This window comes from Neolamprologus multifasciatus, chromosome 23 (genome assembly GCF_963576455.1).
Source record: "Neolamprologus multifasciatus chromosome 23, fNeoMul1.2, whole genome shotgun sequence".
Classification (NCBI taxonomy): domain Eukaryota; kingdom Metazoa; phylum Chordata; class Actinopteri; order Cichliformes; family Cichlidae; genus Neolamprologus; species Neolamprologus multifasciatus.
In genome coordinates this window covers 31238376-31258538 of record NC_140460.1, presented here as the reverse complement: position 1 = coordinate 31258538, position 20163 = coordinate 31238376, and the positions used below count along the sequence as shown (strand labels likewise).

General features: G+C 42.2%; 1 protein-coding gene across 3 annotated transcripts; it reads right to left on the bottom strand.

Moving 5' to 3' along the window:
• Nucleotides 1-4069: 4069 nt before the first annotated feature.
• LOC146491991 (insulin receptor substrate 2-like) lies at nt 4070-14718 on the bottom strand. Of its 3 annotated transcripts, XM_085150660.1 has the most exons (3): nt 11798-14718; nt 11131-11612; nt 4070-4159 (listed from the first exon to the last, which is right to left on the bottom strand). In XM_085150660.1, the coding sequence occupies exons 1-3, from the start codon at nt 14467-14469 to the stop codon at nt 4155-4157; spliced, it is 3159 nt and encodes a 1052-aa protein (XP_085006786.1). In that variant the 5' UTR covers nt 14470-14718; the 3' UTR covers nt 4070-4154. The 3 variants fall into 3 exon arrangements, with proteins under 3 accessions (XP_085006786.1, XP_085006785.1, XP_085006787.1); XM_085150659.1 differs by having other exon boundaries at nt 4070-11612; XM_085150661.1 differs by having other exon boundaries at nt 4070-11609.
• Nucleotides 14719-20163: the final 5445 nt, after the last annotated feature.

Here is a 20163-nt window from a genome sequence, read left to right as displayed (position 1 = left end):
CAGGACAGAGAAAGGATATCCTCCTCGCTTCACACACAGTCGGGGAGCTGTTTGACAAAGTGCCAAATATACAATGATATCCCCTAGTGTGTTTCTTTCTTCTTATTTTACCTCACTAATTTCTTCATTTAAAGTTACGCTTTCATTTAGAGCTGTTAAAGATATTTCTTAGGATCTATAAACCTTCCTTCCTTTTCCCTTTGGCAAATTGTTTGTAACTCTTTAGACCTGCAGAAAGTTAATCTCATGATACTATATATTATATTATATTTTATATTTTATATGTATATTTTCATTGTGATTTTTCAAATAAAATATCTAATAAAAGCATAGTTATTATATGAATTCGGTCACTTTAATGACACATATTTGCAGGTATATTTAACATAGTTTTGCACATTTGAACTTAACTTAGATAAATAATGCACTGTGTAAAATAGCAGCAATAAAAAACATTCTTTGGCATTGTCCATACCTACATAGTTATTTTTACTCTCCATTTTGGGCTTTCATCCACATGTAAACAGCATTTTAGGTCGCTGGAATTAGAGCTTTTAAAAACTGCTTTTTTGGAAACTCGGTTTGTGTTTTTATTTGTGGAAAAGGAAAATAAGATTTTGTCTTGCAGCATCAAACCTTTATTCGGTTTTTAGTCAGATTGTGTGTCATCTTATTGTCCAGTATTTCTATATGGTTGGGGTTATATCACAACTTGTTTCTTTGGCATGCCTTTGACAGGACTTGACGTTTGTGTTTTCATATAGACAGGGATATTTTCTAAATTGAATTGGGAATACCGTGCCTTAAAAAGTACTGTTGTGAGTGTGGGTGTAATGTTGTTCTTACAAATCATAAGCAATCAAACAGACACTTCTTTTGCTGCTGCAGCCTGTCTTGGTTTTATTATCAGCTTGTTAGCTAGCAAACTGTAGATGTAAACAGATATTGCTAGCTTGTTAGCTAGCAAACTGTAGATGTAAACAGATATTGCTAGCTTGTTAGCTAGCAAACTGTAGATGTAAACAGATATTGCTAGCTTGTTAGCTAGCAAACTGTAGATGTAAACAGATATTGCCGTGCAGTTTGGCTTTATAATGATGCCATTGCCTTGTACACTTTGTTTTTGGTGCCTTTAAAATGTTCCACTTGTTATGTATTAAACATATGAAACAAAGAAAGAAATTAGTAATTATTGTTATGATGTAGTTTGCAAGAAATATAACTTATGGTAATGAAAAAATAAGGGCAAAAACAGTAGCTCTTTAAATAAATTCATTTATTTCCTTAGGTTTGCTATTCATAATTAATACAGACAAAAGCAATACTCGACTACCAAAATTTATAAATCATTATAATCATCTCTTGTGTGCATCACAATAAACAGTATATTGAATTATGTACACTGGAAGACAACACATTCAAACTGAGTGAATCAAAGATGAGTGGATAAAGAAAAATCTGTCTATGGACACTGAAATGGGGAAAGCGCATTTAGACATGTCGTGAACAGAGTTCCCAGCCATGGAAAAACAAAAACACTTGGCAGAAAGAGAAATGTACAAGGAGCTAAGCAGCTCCTGCTCATCACAATAAAGAAAAAGAAATGCAACATTACATTTGGTTCCACAGTTGTAAACTAGATTTTATTCATGTCACTATTGCATATGCCATTAGGTAAAGTGTGTCAACAAGGCAAAGAGATTTCTATAGTAAAATAGACAAAGAGAATTTTTTTCCCATATAGTCACTGTGAGGGAGAAAAGAATAAAATAAACTGTATTTCCCAAATCGCCCCCACCCCCTCTTTAAAAATCGGTAGCCAAAGTCTTTACAGAGGAATATCATCGCAACATATTTTAAATCTAAGTACTCTATGTATATCCAATAGATTTGTTTTCTTTAGTTAAACTCTATATACATAATATACACATTCAAGATTATGAAGATAAATAGATACCACGACTTAGTGTGGTAAAGCTCCAATATTATTTCACTCTTGTCAAAACCATTTGCACATTGTTTCTGAGGTGTTTCCACCAGCTCAACGATACATTCAGACATAAAATTTACAATCTACTGTACACTAAAGGGGTAGAGAGCCAGTTGGAGTTGCCACAGCAGACGGCACAAAGACCACAGTTAGGATACCGATAGAGTGCTTTAAATTTACCTTGAAAACAAATACCCTAGCGGCCATTTTGGAGGTTCACAGAAAGAGTCTTGATTCAGATTAGTTTTTTCTTTTAATAATTTTCCCCCAACTGGATTCATCAAATTAAAAACAAGCCAGTTTTTCTAAAGAGGAAATAACACATTTTTCCTCTAGCAAATTAAACTGTGAATATTGCAAACAGTAAAGTTAAAGGTTTTGTGTCTATGAGTTAACATTAGCAACATTTGCTAACAGTCCTAGCATTACCTAGCTTTTGATAACATTAGCCAGTTTGCTTACTTCTGAAATTTCTTTAGACTTATTAGCTTTACACAGTATGTTAGCATGTTCAGAAACAGAAAAACATACACATACAGATTGCTCTCTTAGGAGTTCATACATAATTTGGTCTGGAATAAACAGTTGCTAATGGGGGGGGGGGGGGGGGTCACAGTTAGCCACAGGCTAATGGTAACTAATAGTAGCAAACGTTAAATAGACACATTTGTGTGATACATCTTTGTTATGTCCATTTAATTATCATTATATTTATTACTATTGCTGACTTCTACTCTTCTTTGCTTGGGCTAATGCATTATCCTGTCACGAAATAATTATTACATAATAATTCAATTACAACGGCTTGCTTTAATTCGTAACCTTATATAGATTCTTCAGCTAGCTCTAATTTCGTTATACTGTCTGCCATGTAATCATATTTTCCAGACCGCTGACTCTTCCGTGAGCCTCCGTGGGGGTGTCACATGTGGCTGTGGGCCTCTGTTGTGCTACATTTTCTTTGCTGCCCAGCCCTCCTCCCCCTCGGTGCCCTGTTCCCCTTTTCTTCAGCTCTCCCTTGCCGACCAGATATCGGCTCAACTGCGCTACCCAACCTCAACAGCTATCGTTGGCTCCACCCCTCCATTATCACCTCGCCTAGACAATTGTACAGTCAAACGATATCACAGCAGGGCGGCCTGCATCGAGCTAAACAGCAGGCCGTAGGTTTGAAGGTAGGAGTGTGTGAGGTTTTCAGGCTCAAGTGACTGAGGAGCTGTGGGAGGTACAGTGCATTCAGATGCCTGGTGTTGTGGGGGTCTGAGCTGAGTTATATAGACATGCATAACTCTTGAAGACATTTAGAAATATATTTCTTTTAGTCCAGCACTTCTGATTGGACAAAAAATAAACTAAGGTACAATTAATAAGAAATCATTAATTAAGAAAATACTTTAATATCAATACAATAAATCAGCTCTCAAGCAGCCCCACAGTACTGTACATTTCTTAAATAATATATAGATTTAATGGTAAACTAGGCATTTTACTTTCCACAAGAGAATAACAATATAGAGATGTAGGTCCAAACAAACATACAATAATAGAATATTTATCACTTATTTCATAGAAAACATAAGGACAGTATAGACATTAAGGCATTGTGTAGGTCTTTTCAGACATTCATCATCCAAAAATAAATAAAGTATCTAATCTAAGTATACTCAGTGTACCTTAGTATCCTCTCTCCCTTGGCCATTTCTAGGTTTCATTGTTCACTGGCATAACTGTTGGTCGTACTTTTTGTCAGAAACACGCACACACATGCAGGCAGTCATAAAACTACCCTCAAGTAAATAAATAGTATTTGGGTACCATTAGACTTCTGTTATTGTCTGACTATCTTTGCTTCTGTGCTTGTGCCAAAAACTGGGTCACAGGAGAAATGGCCTCTAAAAGTGCAGGAGACACACCGATTCACAACACATTAACACACCCATCCACACAAACACACCTGCCCTGCCATCAGCAAATCCATGACATGCATAGATGGTGATCTGCTTGTGTCCCAAGTGTGTGTTTGTGATGCAGAGGGTCCACACAGTCTTTTCGGGCTGCAGAGCCCCGTAAAAGGGCAAAGTTTGGGTTTTTGTTGGGGGTTTTTTCTCTTCCTTTTGAGCAGCAGGTCAGTCAAGATGCCAAGTCAGAGGACAGATCAAGTCCTTCAGTCTGGAAGAGATTACAAGAGAGAGAAAACAACAGTTAATAAAAATATTTAACATTTTCATTCTTACAGTGGCTAAGCCAAATAAACTAGTACACCTCAACTTGCACCCTCTAACAATCATATGCATATTTGGTCATTTGCATCCAACTGTCAAGCAAAGCACACTCAAATTCGTGGCATGTAAATCCACGCAAATAAGCCTCACTTTAAGCAGTTTAGTGAATGGAGACTTAAAGCCTCAATTTTCTTTGTTTGGAAACAAAATGACTAAATCTTGTGTGAATATCATCCAAGGTCTAAGAACTGTTTTTTCATAAAGCACCTGTAAGGTCAGCTGGCCAAACGCTGCTCTATAGCACCACTAGTGGCAAAAAAGACCCACATTGCACCTTTAATGCTGCAAAACATCCATTGACTTGACAAATCGAGTTCTTCGACAATCCAAAACACAAGTTCTTTAACTAGAAAACTGTAACAGTCATCCTAAAAGGAAATGACCCATGTTAGTAGTCTGATAGTTTCCCCACAAACAACACTGGTGCCAATTAAGCAGCTCTCTTGAGGCAACAGACATGAGGGCCTCTGAGAGAACAGTGTTCACTCTGTAAGGTACACATGTACTGTACAGAGTGAACTCATTCACAGGCTCAGATTAGGGTTTTGTGTGTCACAATAACAAGGAGGCACAGGGAAAAACAGCTTAAATATCAAGTGGGTGCCACACACACGGGACAGTTCTGAACATATAGTTTTACACATCCACAACAACACATTTGGTTTTTTTACATCAATATCACACATGTTTTATAATCTGACTCTAGCCCGGTTATTGATTTAAAGGCACTTTGGTATTTGAAGCTATGCCTCTTATCCACAGAGCTAATGTTTTGTAATTTTGACCTCACATTTCTGGAACTGCTACTGACTAAATATGAAGATCTTTTGTCCAATAAAAAGTATCCTGCAGCTGAAGGTGCTAAAAGTGTGTTTGTGTGTATGTTGGGCCTTATTGGATAGTAATGTTCTGATCTTAACACACCAGCTGTTTAGCCCGGGAAAGACTTGAAGGACAGTTTGTGTGTGGTGGGGCAAAGGGGCTCATCCACAGCAAGCATAATTACATAATCTAGGATGCAGAAAGATGAGGAGGGGGTGGGTGTTCCTGTCATGCTGCTCTGGACACACGCTGAGCGCAGCTACAAGCGGTACAGCAGCATCTCTAATATTAAACAAACGGAAAGAAACTGTATCTGCATTTATGCTGCAATAGACGATAAGAATGGAACATTTTGTGTTTTCTTTCTGTGGAAATGCAGCAACAGTAGGAGCTGAAAAAGACAGGGAGCATCAATGTCCTTAAACAGTTTGAGCTAAGAAAACTTTAGCACTGTAAGGCTGATGAAACCCTGGGGAAGAAAAAAAAAAAAAAAGCCAGCTGAACGACCTCAAATATGCGCAGCGATCAGGCTGTTTTTGTTAGTTCCTGAAAAGCTGCCATTTTTGGATCTGTCATTCAGCGCTCTTATAAACAAGCAGCCCAGTTCTCTTTCACAGAACCACACATTTAGATCTTTTGAAGATATTTTAGGCCCCATAAGATGATAGTGTAGCTGAGGAGGATGTTAGAGATGTTAATCACTAAATCCAAAGATAAGTCCCTCGATCTTATATGATTTTTCAGAGATTGACTATAATGACGAGATAATTTTACAGTCAGGGTCAGATTTCTGTTGAATTCAGCTTTATAAACATGTTCAAATTCGGACAAAACATCCTAAATGCCCACACCTTACATTACACATTCCCCAGCTCCTCTCCATGGAGCATCCACCGGCAATTGCTGATCTACCCTTGGCCGTCTAATCTTGCCCGCAGAGGCTATAATCTCATCTGGAGCCGTGGCTGGCTAAATGTGGGGAACGCTGGCCACGCAGTTATCTAGCAGCTAGCGCTTCTGTCTGGAACATCCCGGCCTACTTTAGCCCCCCTCCTTCTCACTGAGCTGTGACACAAACACACACACACACACACACACCATTGGAAACTCTGACACAGGAGCCTTTGGCATTACGTGTTTGTTCTCCATATATCATGTAACATGGCATCTCTGGAGTTCCTGCTTTGGTTGTTTGCCGTTCTTTGTTATTTTAGTAAGATCCCAACTTCAATTTTCCTCTGACGCAGGTGTAAATAAACTATTTAACAGCCGGCATGTGTATGTGTTCAAGGGTCAGGGTATAGCAAGAATGGATTGTGCATTCAGGCTAATGGGTACAATCAGGTGTCATCTTTAGGAGTAAATCCACATATCGCAAAAAATTTTTTTTTTTAATGTGGCTGTAAAATCCAAACAGAGCTCTTTGTTGGGGTAAACATTTAAAGAGGATGCAGTAGTTCCAATGCAACCATCAAATGCACAATTTATCTGCTAGTAATTGTGCCATCAAGTTGCTACACAGCTTTAATATTTCGATATGGAGTTTGAATTTCCTGTACAAAAACCCATTTTTAGCAAAAAAGCAAAATAAGATACTTCCCCCCCCCTTACCATTTATCTTGTGACGCATAACACAAATCTCAGCCCTTACTTTGGGAACTGAATAACAACTTGGTCTACTGGGCATGCTCTGAGTAACTTAGTAATGCATGGCTGGGCAACTTAGACCGCTTTTGCTTGCTTCCCCCTCTGACATCAAGGACACGAATCAGTGGAAACTTGTGTAACAGATACAAAGTGCATGCAGTGGGTGCATTTACCCACTGCATGCACTTTGCAATGACATCACTCACAATACAACCAACCGAATGACGTCAGGGGGGAAGTGGGATTTGAGGAGATGGACGCGGATGTCTCTAATCTCACACACACATACACACAGAACTGATACACTCTGTAGCCTTTGGGCGCAGCAGATGGTCTGGGTTGGGGGTGGGGGGGGTTAACCGGTTTGGAGTTTGGGTGTGCACTGCAGAGAGAAATATAGCAGGATATATGTATGTTTACCAGGTAGTTTGTATGCATGTGTAAGGGAAATCAGTGTAATGACAGTGTGTAAAGAAAGAACAGGATGGCAGGTGTTTAAACCCCCCCCCCCCCCTTTAACAAACCCATGCGCACTCCGGAAAATGGCCATCTGCCACTAGCACTCAGGAGGGACTTGAAGTGACACAGCAGGGCTCCTTTTGGACTTGTAGCCCCCTTAGGCCTCAGTCTATTTCCCACCTTCTGCTAATGTTTAGTTAAAATTGAAGCCCACAGATAAACACCGCTATTCTAGGTATAGATTTATAACACGTGCACGTTTCCAGTTTTTGGAAAGTTTCACTAGTTTGCTAACTATTTCTGTTTTCAATAAGTGTCTTTCTAGCAGTAGTATTCCAAAGGTTTCAGACCAAATTACCTTGCTATTATTACAAGTGTTCCACAGAGCTCCATTCCTGGACCTCTTTAATTCATCCAGTACACACACACACACACACACACAATATCACTTGTGCAAACCAAAGCTGTACCGTGTATTTTAAGACAAGATGACATCATTTCATACGCCATTACTATATAGCTTCCCTTGATCTGGCTATTGCAGTTCTGTTTTGGATACATTTCAGAAATCTCTTGCTAAACACTAGCTTTTTTGAAGCTCAAGGGAGCTCAAGATTGTTATGTCACAGTCCAAGCTGATAATAAAGTATACAGAGATGGATGCTGCTTTTGGGTTTGAAAGTTAAATTGTGCATGTCAGAAACTCATCAGAATGGTGAGCTGCTATGTTGTAATTTGATACAACTGTACAGATGACTGTTATGTCTATTCTGATAAGTATATTGCTTATATATATGGCTTGGTTAGCAGCTGCAAGAAGGGCAAACTTCACCTTTAACAACATTTTGGAAATTATGCTTTTGTGATCACTGCAGTCGTTTTGCCTCAGCCCAAAATATGGATCTCTTGTCTTGAATGCATGCAAAGTGTCCAACGTGAACACAAACACATCTGCACCATGAGCATTTAAGCAGGTTATTTCCCCAAAAAGTGATACAGAATGCACTTCATCCATTCCTGATGCCTGTTTTTTACATAAAGATGCTTGCATCACAACTTTCTGTAAACAAGATGCAAAATTCACCTGATTTTAAGGAAAGTGTCTGACAGTCAAACAGATCAGGTCCAAACCCACTGCCTAATGTGTTCCCCTCAATGCTTAAACAAAACGTACAGCCGTGAGTCTAGTGAAGGACAATCATATCAATACAGCATTAGGAATGATCTCTTCAATCATCACAGGAAGCAGGAGCTGATTGGTGCCGTCAGATAAAGGTATTAGTCAGAGGTGGTGGAAACAGAGACGGCTGACTTGGCTAATCTGAGTCTGGTACAGAACATCCACCTGGCTGAGCTGCGGCTAGCCAGGGCCGCAAGTGGAGACAGCCAACTTGAGTAAGCGCGGCAGTAAACACCGCCTCCGAGTCACATGGCCTGGCTCCCTGACAAAACGGGAGGTAAACGAACTCCTGACACTTATGCCAGGCGTTTAAGCTCACTGGAGGTGGAGCATAGAGAAAAACAAACAAGAAAAAACAACAAACCAGGAAGCAGCACGGCACGTTGTTTTTCAAAATGCAAGGCTGTCACATGGAAGGAGGAGCTATTTGGGTGTTTAGTTGCTTTAATCCTCACTTTAGAGTGAAAGTTACCCACCGGGCCAAACTGCATTTACCTGCGAGTGTAAAATTAATCAGCAGGGGTGTTTGGCTGTAATGAAAACCTGCAGACTTTTGGGTCAGAGTGGCACACGGTCCAGGAGCCCAGTGTGCCGTCCCTATAAACACGGGATCAAAGCCCTCCGCCAGCGGGGCAAGGTGCCAAAATGCTCCCTTGCAGAATGCTCTGACCTCCTTCACCCTGCTTCACCGCGCAGCAGAGGAAGCGGGTAAACAAGGGCTCCCGCTCTCCCAGAATGTACCTCAGTGGAAGAGGGGCCTCGCAGATGAGTTTATTTGTTCCTTTAAAAAGCCAGAAAGCCTCCCCTCCCCTTCCTACCGAGCACTCTGCCGCCCCCGCCTCCTTCTCTCTCTCTCTGCTTACTTCTTCTAAGTGAACAGACTAATGAGGCAGAAGGGCAGCGGAGTGCACGTGCCATCCTGCCCCATTATGCACGCATTTACTCGCTCTCCCGCAAACAGGCAGGCAGCACTGGAAAACAACACAGCCTACACACTCTCTCACTCTGTGCTCATCTTTGCCAAGCATTCACGGATACAGGCTCCACCGCTGGGAAAAAAAAAGGGAAAAAAAGAAGAAGAAACAGAGAGAGAAAAACAAACAAACAAAAAAAACACCCTATGTGTACGTGCTAGAGTCCACATGTATGTTCCCTCCCCCTGTCCCCTGCCTCTCCATGGTCAATTCAAAAGCTTTATTAGTGTCATAAAAATATTAGCACTTGTCAAAAACATGAGTTGGGGACACGTGCAAGCCTGCAGAGACAAAAACAAACATGTCACTGTCTCAGTATTGTTACATTCCGCTTTATTTACCAGAGCGCCACTGACTCTCCAAATACTAATAACTTAACAGAACCCCCCCCCCACTACCCATTTCTACATCCTAAAAATCAAACCTCCTCACATGAGGGGGGGGCTTGTGGTAAAATAAAAGCCACCGTCTGTTCAATCGGCCTGGAGCCAGAGAAAAACAAACCCCCTCTCACAGCAACTTTTTCTAACCAGCTCAGCCAGGAATGCAGCCCATGACATCCAGTTACCTGATGGCCCTGCTTTGTTGTTTTTCCCCTAGTCATTGCTCACAAGGACATGCACATATATCCACTTACACTGGGCCTCACATTGGGGGGTACAACATCCCTCCACCCCCTCCGACCTCTACGTGCTCGCAAGCACATGTGAGCTGCTGCATGTCTCAGTTGGACGGCAAGGGGGTCAAAGAGTCACACTTAGCTATAAAGTCAAAACTGTGCTGCCCCCCACTCCACAGCACTTTTTGTTTGCTTCCCCCATGATCCTTTCGTCTGCTGCCCCACACTGGGGCTTTTGTTTTGCTCACTGGGATATTCTGGGACGCAGTATTGATCACAGGATGGTGGGAATAAGGGGTCTGTAGAGGTCACATTGATGTGCAACACATCCTAATGCCTACCCAACTGAAAAACAACAGCCGGAAATGCCTGCGGCTCAGAGAGACATTACGGCTGACAGGAAGCCTCCACTAGGATTCCCGTGACATCGACAACTGGGTTATGCCTGCTAATAACCATCCACAGTAAACCAGTTACATACACTTCACAGATAAATATTTAATGACTTATTAGTTGCTCTGGAATTTTTTTTTGCATGAGGTTTAAAATGAATATCTAATTTGTAAATTCTGCCCATTTTTGCAACAAACTTCCACTCTTTATAAGCGTCGGTGGAACTGAGCTTGTATTTTCGGTATCTTCAGCCCACGACAGCAACAGCGAGGCAGCATCCTGCTCTGTCACGGTGCTTGTTTACTTCACAGCCCTCAGCCTGGTCACGTTTCATAGCAGTCACATGGTGTGTTCACATGTTGTGGGAAATACTGCAAATTCTCTGTTAGTGATCTTAAAAGCAGTTAAGAGTATCTTTAAACTTGCTGCTGCTTTCCTCGCTTTATGTGAACACTCCCAATTCCCAGTAGCACCCTAACATTTAAGCACAAAGAGATTAACTACTCACAGAAGAACTCAAAAGTAGAAGCTTAAAAGGAGCACTTGAAGGCAGCATCAGCTGCTGACGGCCAGTTTGAATTTCCTCTAGATTCAAATTCAAGTCTCTCATATTTTTTTTCCTCACAAATTTTTCATCTGTGCAGTACCGCTTTCTTTTTAATTAAAGAGATGCCTCCCACATTCCTGAAACCCTTCATTCTCTGTGCTAAAATCTGACTATTTGGATATTTTATTCAGCAGTATGTGACATAAACCTCACCCACCTTTGGCAGTGGTTGCAGCCTCCTTGAATCCCAGGCAGACATATGGTGAGCTGTGCAATCCATTGATGCCCCCTTTGCAGCTGCTGGTGGGTTTGAAGCTGACCAGGTCCTCACACTTCTCTAGGTTCAAGGCAATATAGTTGAGTCCATTGGGGTAACCCGCTGAGCTCTGCCGGTTCTCAGGGCTGCCGTACTCCTCGTCAGAACCCTCGCTGCTCCGTGACGAGATGTTCTCCACTGAGCTGTGCCTCTTCACGGCGTCGCCACGAGCAAAGGATGCGAAGACCGGGGTCACAGTGGCAGTAGATGAGAACGTTTCAGAGCTGTGGCGCCGGCGTCCCTGTGGATTTGCCCTGATTACCTTGGCAGAGCAGTCAGGGTCCACTGTGGAGGAGGAGTTTGGACCGAGCAGGAAGACCCCGATGTGCTCTGGAATACCCTGGTCTTCCATGGAGCGCATCTTCTCTCTGCTGCCCTGACTACTGGAAAACAGAAGCAGAGAAATTAAGATAAAAGTAACTAACAATGTGACTAAAACTAACTTAAACTTAAATTTAAATGATGTTTTGTTGCCACCTGCAGTGAACCAGGATTTTCACCAAAACACACAACCAAATACTTTAAATAAATAATAATTAGTGATAAAACACAACAAACAGACACACACCTTACTGCGTTCAGAGGTACGAGCTGTGGGGGCAAACTGGTCATCCCAAATGTCATCTCAGTGTAATCATTTTTCACCTCATCATTGAGGCCCTGGGAGTCTTTCTCACTATCCACATGGTATACGCCATCCTCCTCCGAGCAGGGGCACAAGGTTAGCTCTGGGAGTGTGTCCAAGCGCTCAGCAGGAGTGTCAGCATCCTTGGGCGAGTGTGATCCCAGCTCCAGGTTTATGTAGTCTGCTAGAGATGACCTCCCAGGACCCCCACCGCTGGAGCCCAATGATGAAGACTGGCTCTCTGTGGATATGACAGAGGGCGGAGAGAATCTGGCACCACTGAAGTCGATGTTAATGTACTCCCCAGGGCTCCTGGGCTCCCCTGGGAGGGGATGTTCATTCATGCTGGGCAGGGTTCTGAGTGTGTCCAGAGACAGCCTGTTAGGCCTGCCCAGCCTCCCCCTGTAGGAGAGGTTCTCAGCCCGGCTGTGTCTGGTTGGGGAGGGTGCTGAGGGGCACAGCGGTGAGGAGTGAGCTGCACTGGGTTGCATCACTGAATAATAGTCAGACTCCCCAGGTCTCTGCCTCAAACTCTGGGGACTCATCAGCACATACTGGCTGTTATCTTCATTCTTGGAGGCCTGCAGTTTAGCAGGTAGTGTGAGGGAGCCGGTCTGATATGCTGATCTAACTGATGTGGGTTCAGCAGCCAGCAGGCCCAAGCAGTAATCTGGTGGAGTCTGGAGAGGAGGTGGGTTTCCAGGGGACATGTTCATGTATTCACCATGCCGATCTGGGCTTTCGATGGAGGATTTAGCGCCACACCACATTCTCATGTATCCGTTGTCTTCTAGGGAACTGGAGGAAGGGGAGTTGGTCTTGTAGCTGCCACTGGCAGCCGCCTGAGGATGCACCCTAGGGTTCACAATCTGCTTCGGTGCTGAGACGCACATGGGGCTCATAGGCACGTAGTTGTCTGCCTTGCCAGACTGAGGTGCAATACCTGGTGTCATGGGCATATAGCCATCGTCACCAAGGTTGCTGCTGGAGCTTCTGGATGAACCGATTTCAATATCACCGTAATCCTCCGGGTAGCACACTTTGGGTGAGGCAGAGTGGGAGTTCTGTCCGTGGGTCATCTTCATAAGCGTGTACTCATCCAGAGAGGCTGAGGACAACGGTGCCACCACCCTCTGTTGACGCGGTGTGGTGAGGGAGTGTGTTCTTTTCCTGTAAGCCAGACTCTCACCCCTGTTGCACCTGCTCCCATTTACTCCCTCCATTATCATGTAGCCACAGGGGTCACTAGTGTCACGGGAAGGAGGAGTGCTAGACAGGGAATCGGGGGTGTCACTGCGAGTAAGGGGGAGGAACCGGAGTTCACCTGGACTGGAACTGTAATCATCACACAGCATGAAGCCAGTATCGCTGAGAGAGCCCGAAATGGAGGCACTGCAGCTGAAGGGGCGCCTAGCTTTGTCAGGAGTAGAGATCCTGCCCCCCCCTCGTGGAGACATGCTAATGGGGCTGGAGACAGCGGGAGGGGAGTTGGACACTGGCATCGAGCGGCTGTGATGGAGGTTGTATGTGGACTCCAGCATCCTGCAGGTGCGCCCATTGCTGAGGGTGTGGGATCTGTTCAGGGGATTCCCAGAGTTTGGACTGGTGGGACTCCCGTGTACAGATATGGACATTGACACAGGCCGGGTCACACTTCCGTCTCCCTCGCTGGACGTTCTTATCCGACAGGGCGTGACCTTCCTTCCTGGGGATGTGGCTGCCATGCTGTCGGTTCTGGATCTCCTCACCAGGCCCGTCTGACTTGGGGGGGGATTGTTCAGGTTGCGCCGCGTGGGCACAGAGATGGGGTTGGTGCTAGCAGACTGGCTTTTGCTCCTCGGCCTGAACTCAGACAGCTCCTTCATGGCCTTCATGGCATCCAGGATCGTTTCGTGGATGTTCTGTGCCACCACCAAGTCCTCCGCCTGCATCCAGAACTCCCCGGGCCCCGTGACCGCAGAGCGGCCAACCTCTATGAAAAAGAAGCTGTCTGAGTGGCCACATCTCCTGATATTCATGAGCTGTAAACTGACAGCAGCTGTTTCAGAGTTCAGTTTCACAAAGCTGATGGTCCTGCTGGACAAACACAGCCTGTACACTCCAGTGAGGTTCTTCACCTGACCTAAACCTTTGGATTTCAAGTTGACCTGCCATACCTCCTTGTAGGTAGGTGTTGCCGGAGTGAGGAGTCCATAACTGGCCTCTTCAAAGCCAACTAGAGAGGAGGTGGAAGCAGGACTGTCATACACTTTCCCCTCAGCTATTAAATCAGTCAAAACCCTGTACCAGCTCTCCTGCTCCTGCTCGTTGTCTGCAGCTACGGCGAAGTATTCGTCCTTGGTGTAGAGGGCGATGAGGTGCTTGTGTTTGGCGTCGGCGCGTTTGTTTACGCACAGACAGGAGTCCAAAGTTATAACCCGTTTCGCGGCGGACTTGTTTCTCCATTTCTTCTCGCTCTCATAATACTCCAGGCGGGCCGGGCAGCGCTCGATCGGCTCCCGGAGCACAAAAAATCGCCTGTGTCCGTGCTTCTGCTTCCTCAGGTATCCGCACTTCTTCACCCCATTCGTCCCATTAGATAACAGGTGTTCTCCCGTCGCCGGAGGACTTGCCATTTTCCCTCCGCTTTTCTTTTCAAGTCCAGATCGGCAAATTCCTTTTGTTTTTTGTTTTTTTTGTTCGAAACTCACAGCAAAACGCAAAATAAAGAAATTATTTCTAAATATATAATACTAACCGCTAAAAAAAATCTCTAAAAATCTCCATTGCAGGATATGTCCGCCACGGCAGAAGCAACAGTGCAGTGGGGACCAGACTGATCCGATCCAGGAGAAAAACAACATGTGACGCTGCTGCTCTAAAAACAGAATAAAACACAGAGTCATAAGGGGGCGGGGCGTCCTGCAGGGGCCGTGCCTGTCCGTCACGCCAAAGCGTCGCCGACTATTGGCTGTTTTACTCACTTGAAACAAGCAAACCCCACCTCCCTCCCTGCTTCTCCAACAGCAACCTCTCTCACGTAGAAAACGAAAATACCAGCGAGTCCATTGAGGAACGTGAATTCCTATTTCCCACTGTAAAACGAAAGCGTCATGCACCCCCACTACCTCATCCCGCCCCCCCCCCCGGGGTGTTTTCTTTCTTCTTTTCTGTTTTTCTTTTAAAACACCAACACCTCACTTCAAAATATATCCATGTTTGTCGATGTGATTGGCAGGCCAATTGAGCCCGTTTGGATTAATGGGGGATTTGAAATGTGCAGCATAATGCTGGATTGTAACCCTTTATTTCTCAAGCGGGGACGCTGTAAACAAGCCTGACGTCCCACTTATTATATAAGGAGTGTTGTGGCCTATTTTTATACCTGTGGGTATTCCTATCCAACTGGAACCTCGTGTTTCCTATTTGAGCGCATCTCCATTTATGCTCACATCCAACTGCCCGACTATATTCGGTGATAATTAGGGTGATTAGCTCTTTAAAAACGATCTTTTTTTTTTTTAATGATGGGGAATGAAAAAGAAGAGAATGAGAATTGTGGGGAATTCTTTTCTTTTTTTTTTAGTCTTGGGTTCGGTATTCCTTTATGCTTATGTTGTACTTTATTTCCAAAATGTTCACACTGAATGAAAAACAGCTGTCTCACAGAGAATAGTAGGAAAGGCTGAAGTAAACACCTCAGAGGCTTATGTGCGAGCAAATTCTGCGGAAATGCTGCCATCGTCTGTTTTCATGGGCTCACTGCACAGCATGTGATTCGGGGAAAACAAAGCAAAACTTTCCCAGGATCATATTTATAAAGTGTACGAACAGGAGCAAACCTGCACACAACATTCGGCTGTGAAGGGCCCCTCAGATGGCAGCAGGAAGCTCACAGGCATCTGTTCATCAGATAATCTCGGTAATTTTGTCAGTAATTCTTCCTGTGATCTTAATGATCATTAGTGAGATCAACGAGGGGGCATCGTTCCCACTGAAACAATACCCTGGGATTGTTTTTTTTATATTTATAATCTGCCAACAAGCAGATTACACGTCCATCTCTGAGGTGTCAGTGTGACTGGAGGGTACCCCTCCTCTTAATGAGCATATCTGCCCGCTATAAGCAAACACAAAGATGCTTAAGATTAAGGCTAATCCTCCTCTAATCACCATTGTTCACATTATTATTATTGCTGTTGTTGATGTCTGATTTCCTTATTTTTCTGCATGTGTTTTCAGCTACCACCTATAATCTGAGATAAGAGCAAAAACATAAACACCTCCACCAGGACTTTGACGTTGGACCACAGATAGAAACAGCTGCAGACAGCAACAAATGGGACTGTTGTTGACATTTGACTGGCAGCCTTGGCGACAACATGAAGGGAAGGGTGCCGAATACAGTTGTTTTGCTGTTGATGGGAATGACACGTACAGGGTTTATTTAAGCACTCATTTGGATGTTTTTTTAAACCTCTGTACGACTCGTGGTCTCTTCCATCTTTAGTGTAAGCTCAGTTAAAAATGCAAAAACACCAATTTTACACCTTCTCCAAGTATCATAATCCAAAGCCTAAATTTTGATTTTATTAGTTTTGTCTGGTGCACCTTTTAGGCCTCAGTACTAATGGATATATCATAGTTTGAATAGCAAAACTATATTCAGCGTAATGCGATTATCACATAAAGAAACATGAAGAATGATTTATGCCCCTAATTTACGTTTTCTCATAACTCACCATAGACAACTTCAGAAAGCGTGCTCTGGGTAAATATTTGATAGGTTTCCCTTTTATCTAAATGATTTTACAACCCATCATTAGTTGTGTTTCAAAATAATGTTCTAATGAGGAATAAAAACCTTAATGATACTGACTGAGTGAATACTATACATGTAAACAACGTGCCAAAGGTGTGGTTTACAGTTTTAACTTGCTTGCTCCTATTTCGCTTTCAGTTTATGTCTCAGCTCAGTAACTTTCACTTCATGTTAAAAACAAGCTGCCTGTTTTGTCATGAAAGCAGAGTATGATAACAATAAAGTAATAACGTCATTAACGTAGGACGTTTGAGGATTCTTTCCGGCTCAGTGAACTTTATTCTAGACCAAAAAAGACTTTAAATGGTCCCGATACAACTCAAAGACCCCTTACTTAGTAATTATAGGGTTTTCAACTGCCAGTATTGACAACATTAGGGATAAAACAGAGTGTCTTTTTAGTAAACATCTACAGCCTACACATCCCTATACTCAAATTCTGATTGTAATTCATTTGCCAAACACATCAGAAACAAAGTTTAATTGATACTAAAGTTATTGTTCCTCATGTTTTCTGTAGCTATTGTGATAATATTAATTATTCTGAATTCTGTGGGTGAAAATATGATTTTTTTTTTTTTACAGTAGATCAAAATAAAGTTTCTTAAAATAAATGTGTTTATTTTTTACATTTTTTAAACCAGTAAAATCCAGTGTTAATAGTCACAGTTGCACTATTAGTAAAGTAAAACGGTGGCAAATGGAAGACTGAAGGGAGTGTGATACCAGATCAGTACAAAGCTTTATATTTAGCCCTTTTAATCAGTACCATGTGGTGACTTTACTGAAAGGCAAGCAGAGACTGTGCCCCCACCACCGCCACACTGACACAAACATACAAAAACATCTTTTTCCACTGTTAAACAGGACAAATTAGACCTCAAACATAATGTGCTGCCTGTCTTTATCATCTCTCCAGCTTGCTGTACGAATGGACATTTTCACCTTTCTGTCTGAAGAATTGTAAAGACTTGTGTAGTTACATAAATATCAAATATATTCACCCAAAATATTTAATGTGGCAATCAGGTCATAAATTAATCCTCTAACTGGAGGTTGGCGGCTCCCTTACTTGGACACTGGCCTTTTGGCACCACCTCAGCCAACTTGACGATCAAGTTTGTGGCCCACACAAACAGGTGAATTGAGAACTACAGGCAGTTATGATGCCTTTCCAACCAGTGCCATGATGTTACTGTCCTTGAAGATGCCCTCAGATAAAAATTGTTGTAATAGTAAAGGATGAGACTTTGGATCTTCTTAAAAGTATAACAGCTGGACAGGGATCTTTCCATTAATTTGTATGGGATCAATCCATGGGCATTGGAAAGATCCAGCTACAGTACTGACACATCCCCTGTGCTCCCCTGAGTCTCTCTTATCAGCTGGTTTACTATAACCGTGTGCTCTATGGACTCCTTCCCTCCTCCTCAACTGCTGTGCCAACATAGGAGTTCTTCAGAAGCAAATCCACAAAGCAATTTGTAACAATCTTGAACATGAAGTGTAATGCATAATTGTTGTTTATGTTACGATTTTCTTCCTACTCTTCTGTTGTACTGTCATGTTTGTACTGGTACAGCTTCCTACAAGTATTTTATAGCCAACTAAACCAACAAATAAATACCTGTTAATTTGCACAATTTTAAGGCCCTAATTTTACTTTACTATTGTATGATGACAAAAGATAAAGAAAGCCCTCCAGCTCTTTGAGCCCTCCTGAAGATCGGTAGCTGTGGTGTAAACATCTTTGAGCTTTGCACTTCTTGCTGCCAACAAAGCTGCTTTTCACAGTCGGGCTCAGGCAGAAGGCTAAACTCCAAATCAAAGGTTTCCAATGTTTACTGGTTTCCTGCACATAAAGCCATTTAAAATCTTCCACACTTTCCTGACTGATGCTTACGTAAAATAACAGTGACCTATTGCCCTGGGCTACCTGTAAAACAGATGGAAAGTAAATAATTAGTAAATTATGAACAAAGACATGATTTGCATCTTTATTTTATAAATGTTTCAAAAAATGAAATAACTCAACATATTATCCTTTAAATTGTAATTGATTCATTTTCAACTTTATTACCTTTTAATTAACACACTCCTCAAATGGATGAAACAAATGCCTTAGTAATACACTGATTACAGTGTATGACCTTTACATAAAGTATGTGTGTAATAAAATAAAAATAAGGCAGCTTTTTATATCAACAATATTTTTTAAATAACCTTTACACCTTACAGCTTATGTAATTCTGCAAAGCAGGAAGTCTCCTGTCAGAGTAACGTGTCGGACGGTTTGCAACTAGCTCAACAGTGACATCTAGTGCCTGAGAAGGAAAACTGCCACACAACATGAAACTCGGTGACTGGAAAATGTAGTCTCAACTTTTTAAAAAATTGAATTCATCTCATTTATTATGTTATAATTTTTAAGTAATTGCTATCAAACACAAACTTGAAATCATGAATATTGTGAAATTTTGAGCCAAATTAGCATGATTGTTTTCTTATTTTTGTTTTCAACTAAGTGAAAGGGACTAAAACAGTCAATCATGCGTTTCATGCCAGCATGAAAATGAGAATGGCGCAACTGAATAACAATCTTAGGAAAAGACAAAAACTCCTGTTACACACAAAATCTAATAATGAACAAATGAACAAACAAACAAATATTAATGTAACTCCTGCATTTGACTTCCACGTTGCATTTCCAAGTTCATATAAATCCCTGCGCACAGTTCTATTTATGTAAAGCTATAAATCCCTTCGTTAAAGCTGTTAAAAAACACAATGTACAGCAAACTGTATAATGTAAAATAATCTAATATATAAATTGTATAAACAAATATATAATCTATTTATATCACTGAAACTCATTATGTATACTAAATCTAAATATACCTAAGAAATGACACCATATTCGCGGTGATACTGTACTTTATCCAGTAGCGGTTTTTGATACGGGCGACACGGGCGGTTGCCCGGGGCAGCAACACGGCATCGGCAAAAAAAAAAAAAAAAAACAATAATTTTTTTTAAAGAATGCTCGTACTCATGCTTTTACATGCTGCCCCGACGTCATGCCAGCGCATACTGGGGATGGCATAGGCATAGGTTTTTTCGAAATTCTATACGCGAAAAGTGAGCGCGAGAGCCCTCGGTGCGCTTCCTCGCTGCTGAAGTCAAAGTAAACTTTATTGTCATCTCCGCTACATACAGTCCAGTAGACAGACGAGACAACGAGGCTCCAGTTACAGCAGTGCAAGTAAACAAACAATAAATATAAGAAGAGTAAGAAAATAAATATACACTTTAGGACTAGGGATCAATAACAATTTAAAATTGCTGCTCCGTCACTTCCGTTTATCGTTTCGAAATAAAATCTGACCCAGTAATTATGGAGCAAATGTGGATGAAAAATATCATCGTCGGTTTTATGAATATATATGAAAACAGCAGAAATACGCCCACCTCAATGGTTCTTTTTTAAAAAATTTAATTTCCTTTAGAA

What these genes read in the sequence shown, in the direction of transcription:
- LOC146491991 (XM_085150659.1), bottom strand. Translation starts at nt 14,469, where the DNA reads ATGGCAAGTCCTCCGGCGACGGGAGAACACCTGTTATCTAATGGGACG. An exon ending in GTACCTCTGAACGCAGTAAG is followed by an intron (nt 11,613 to 11,797) that starts GTGTGTGTCTGT and finishes TCTGTTTTCCAG; the next exon opens with TAGTCAGGGCAGCAGAGAGA.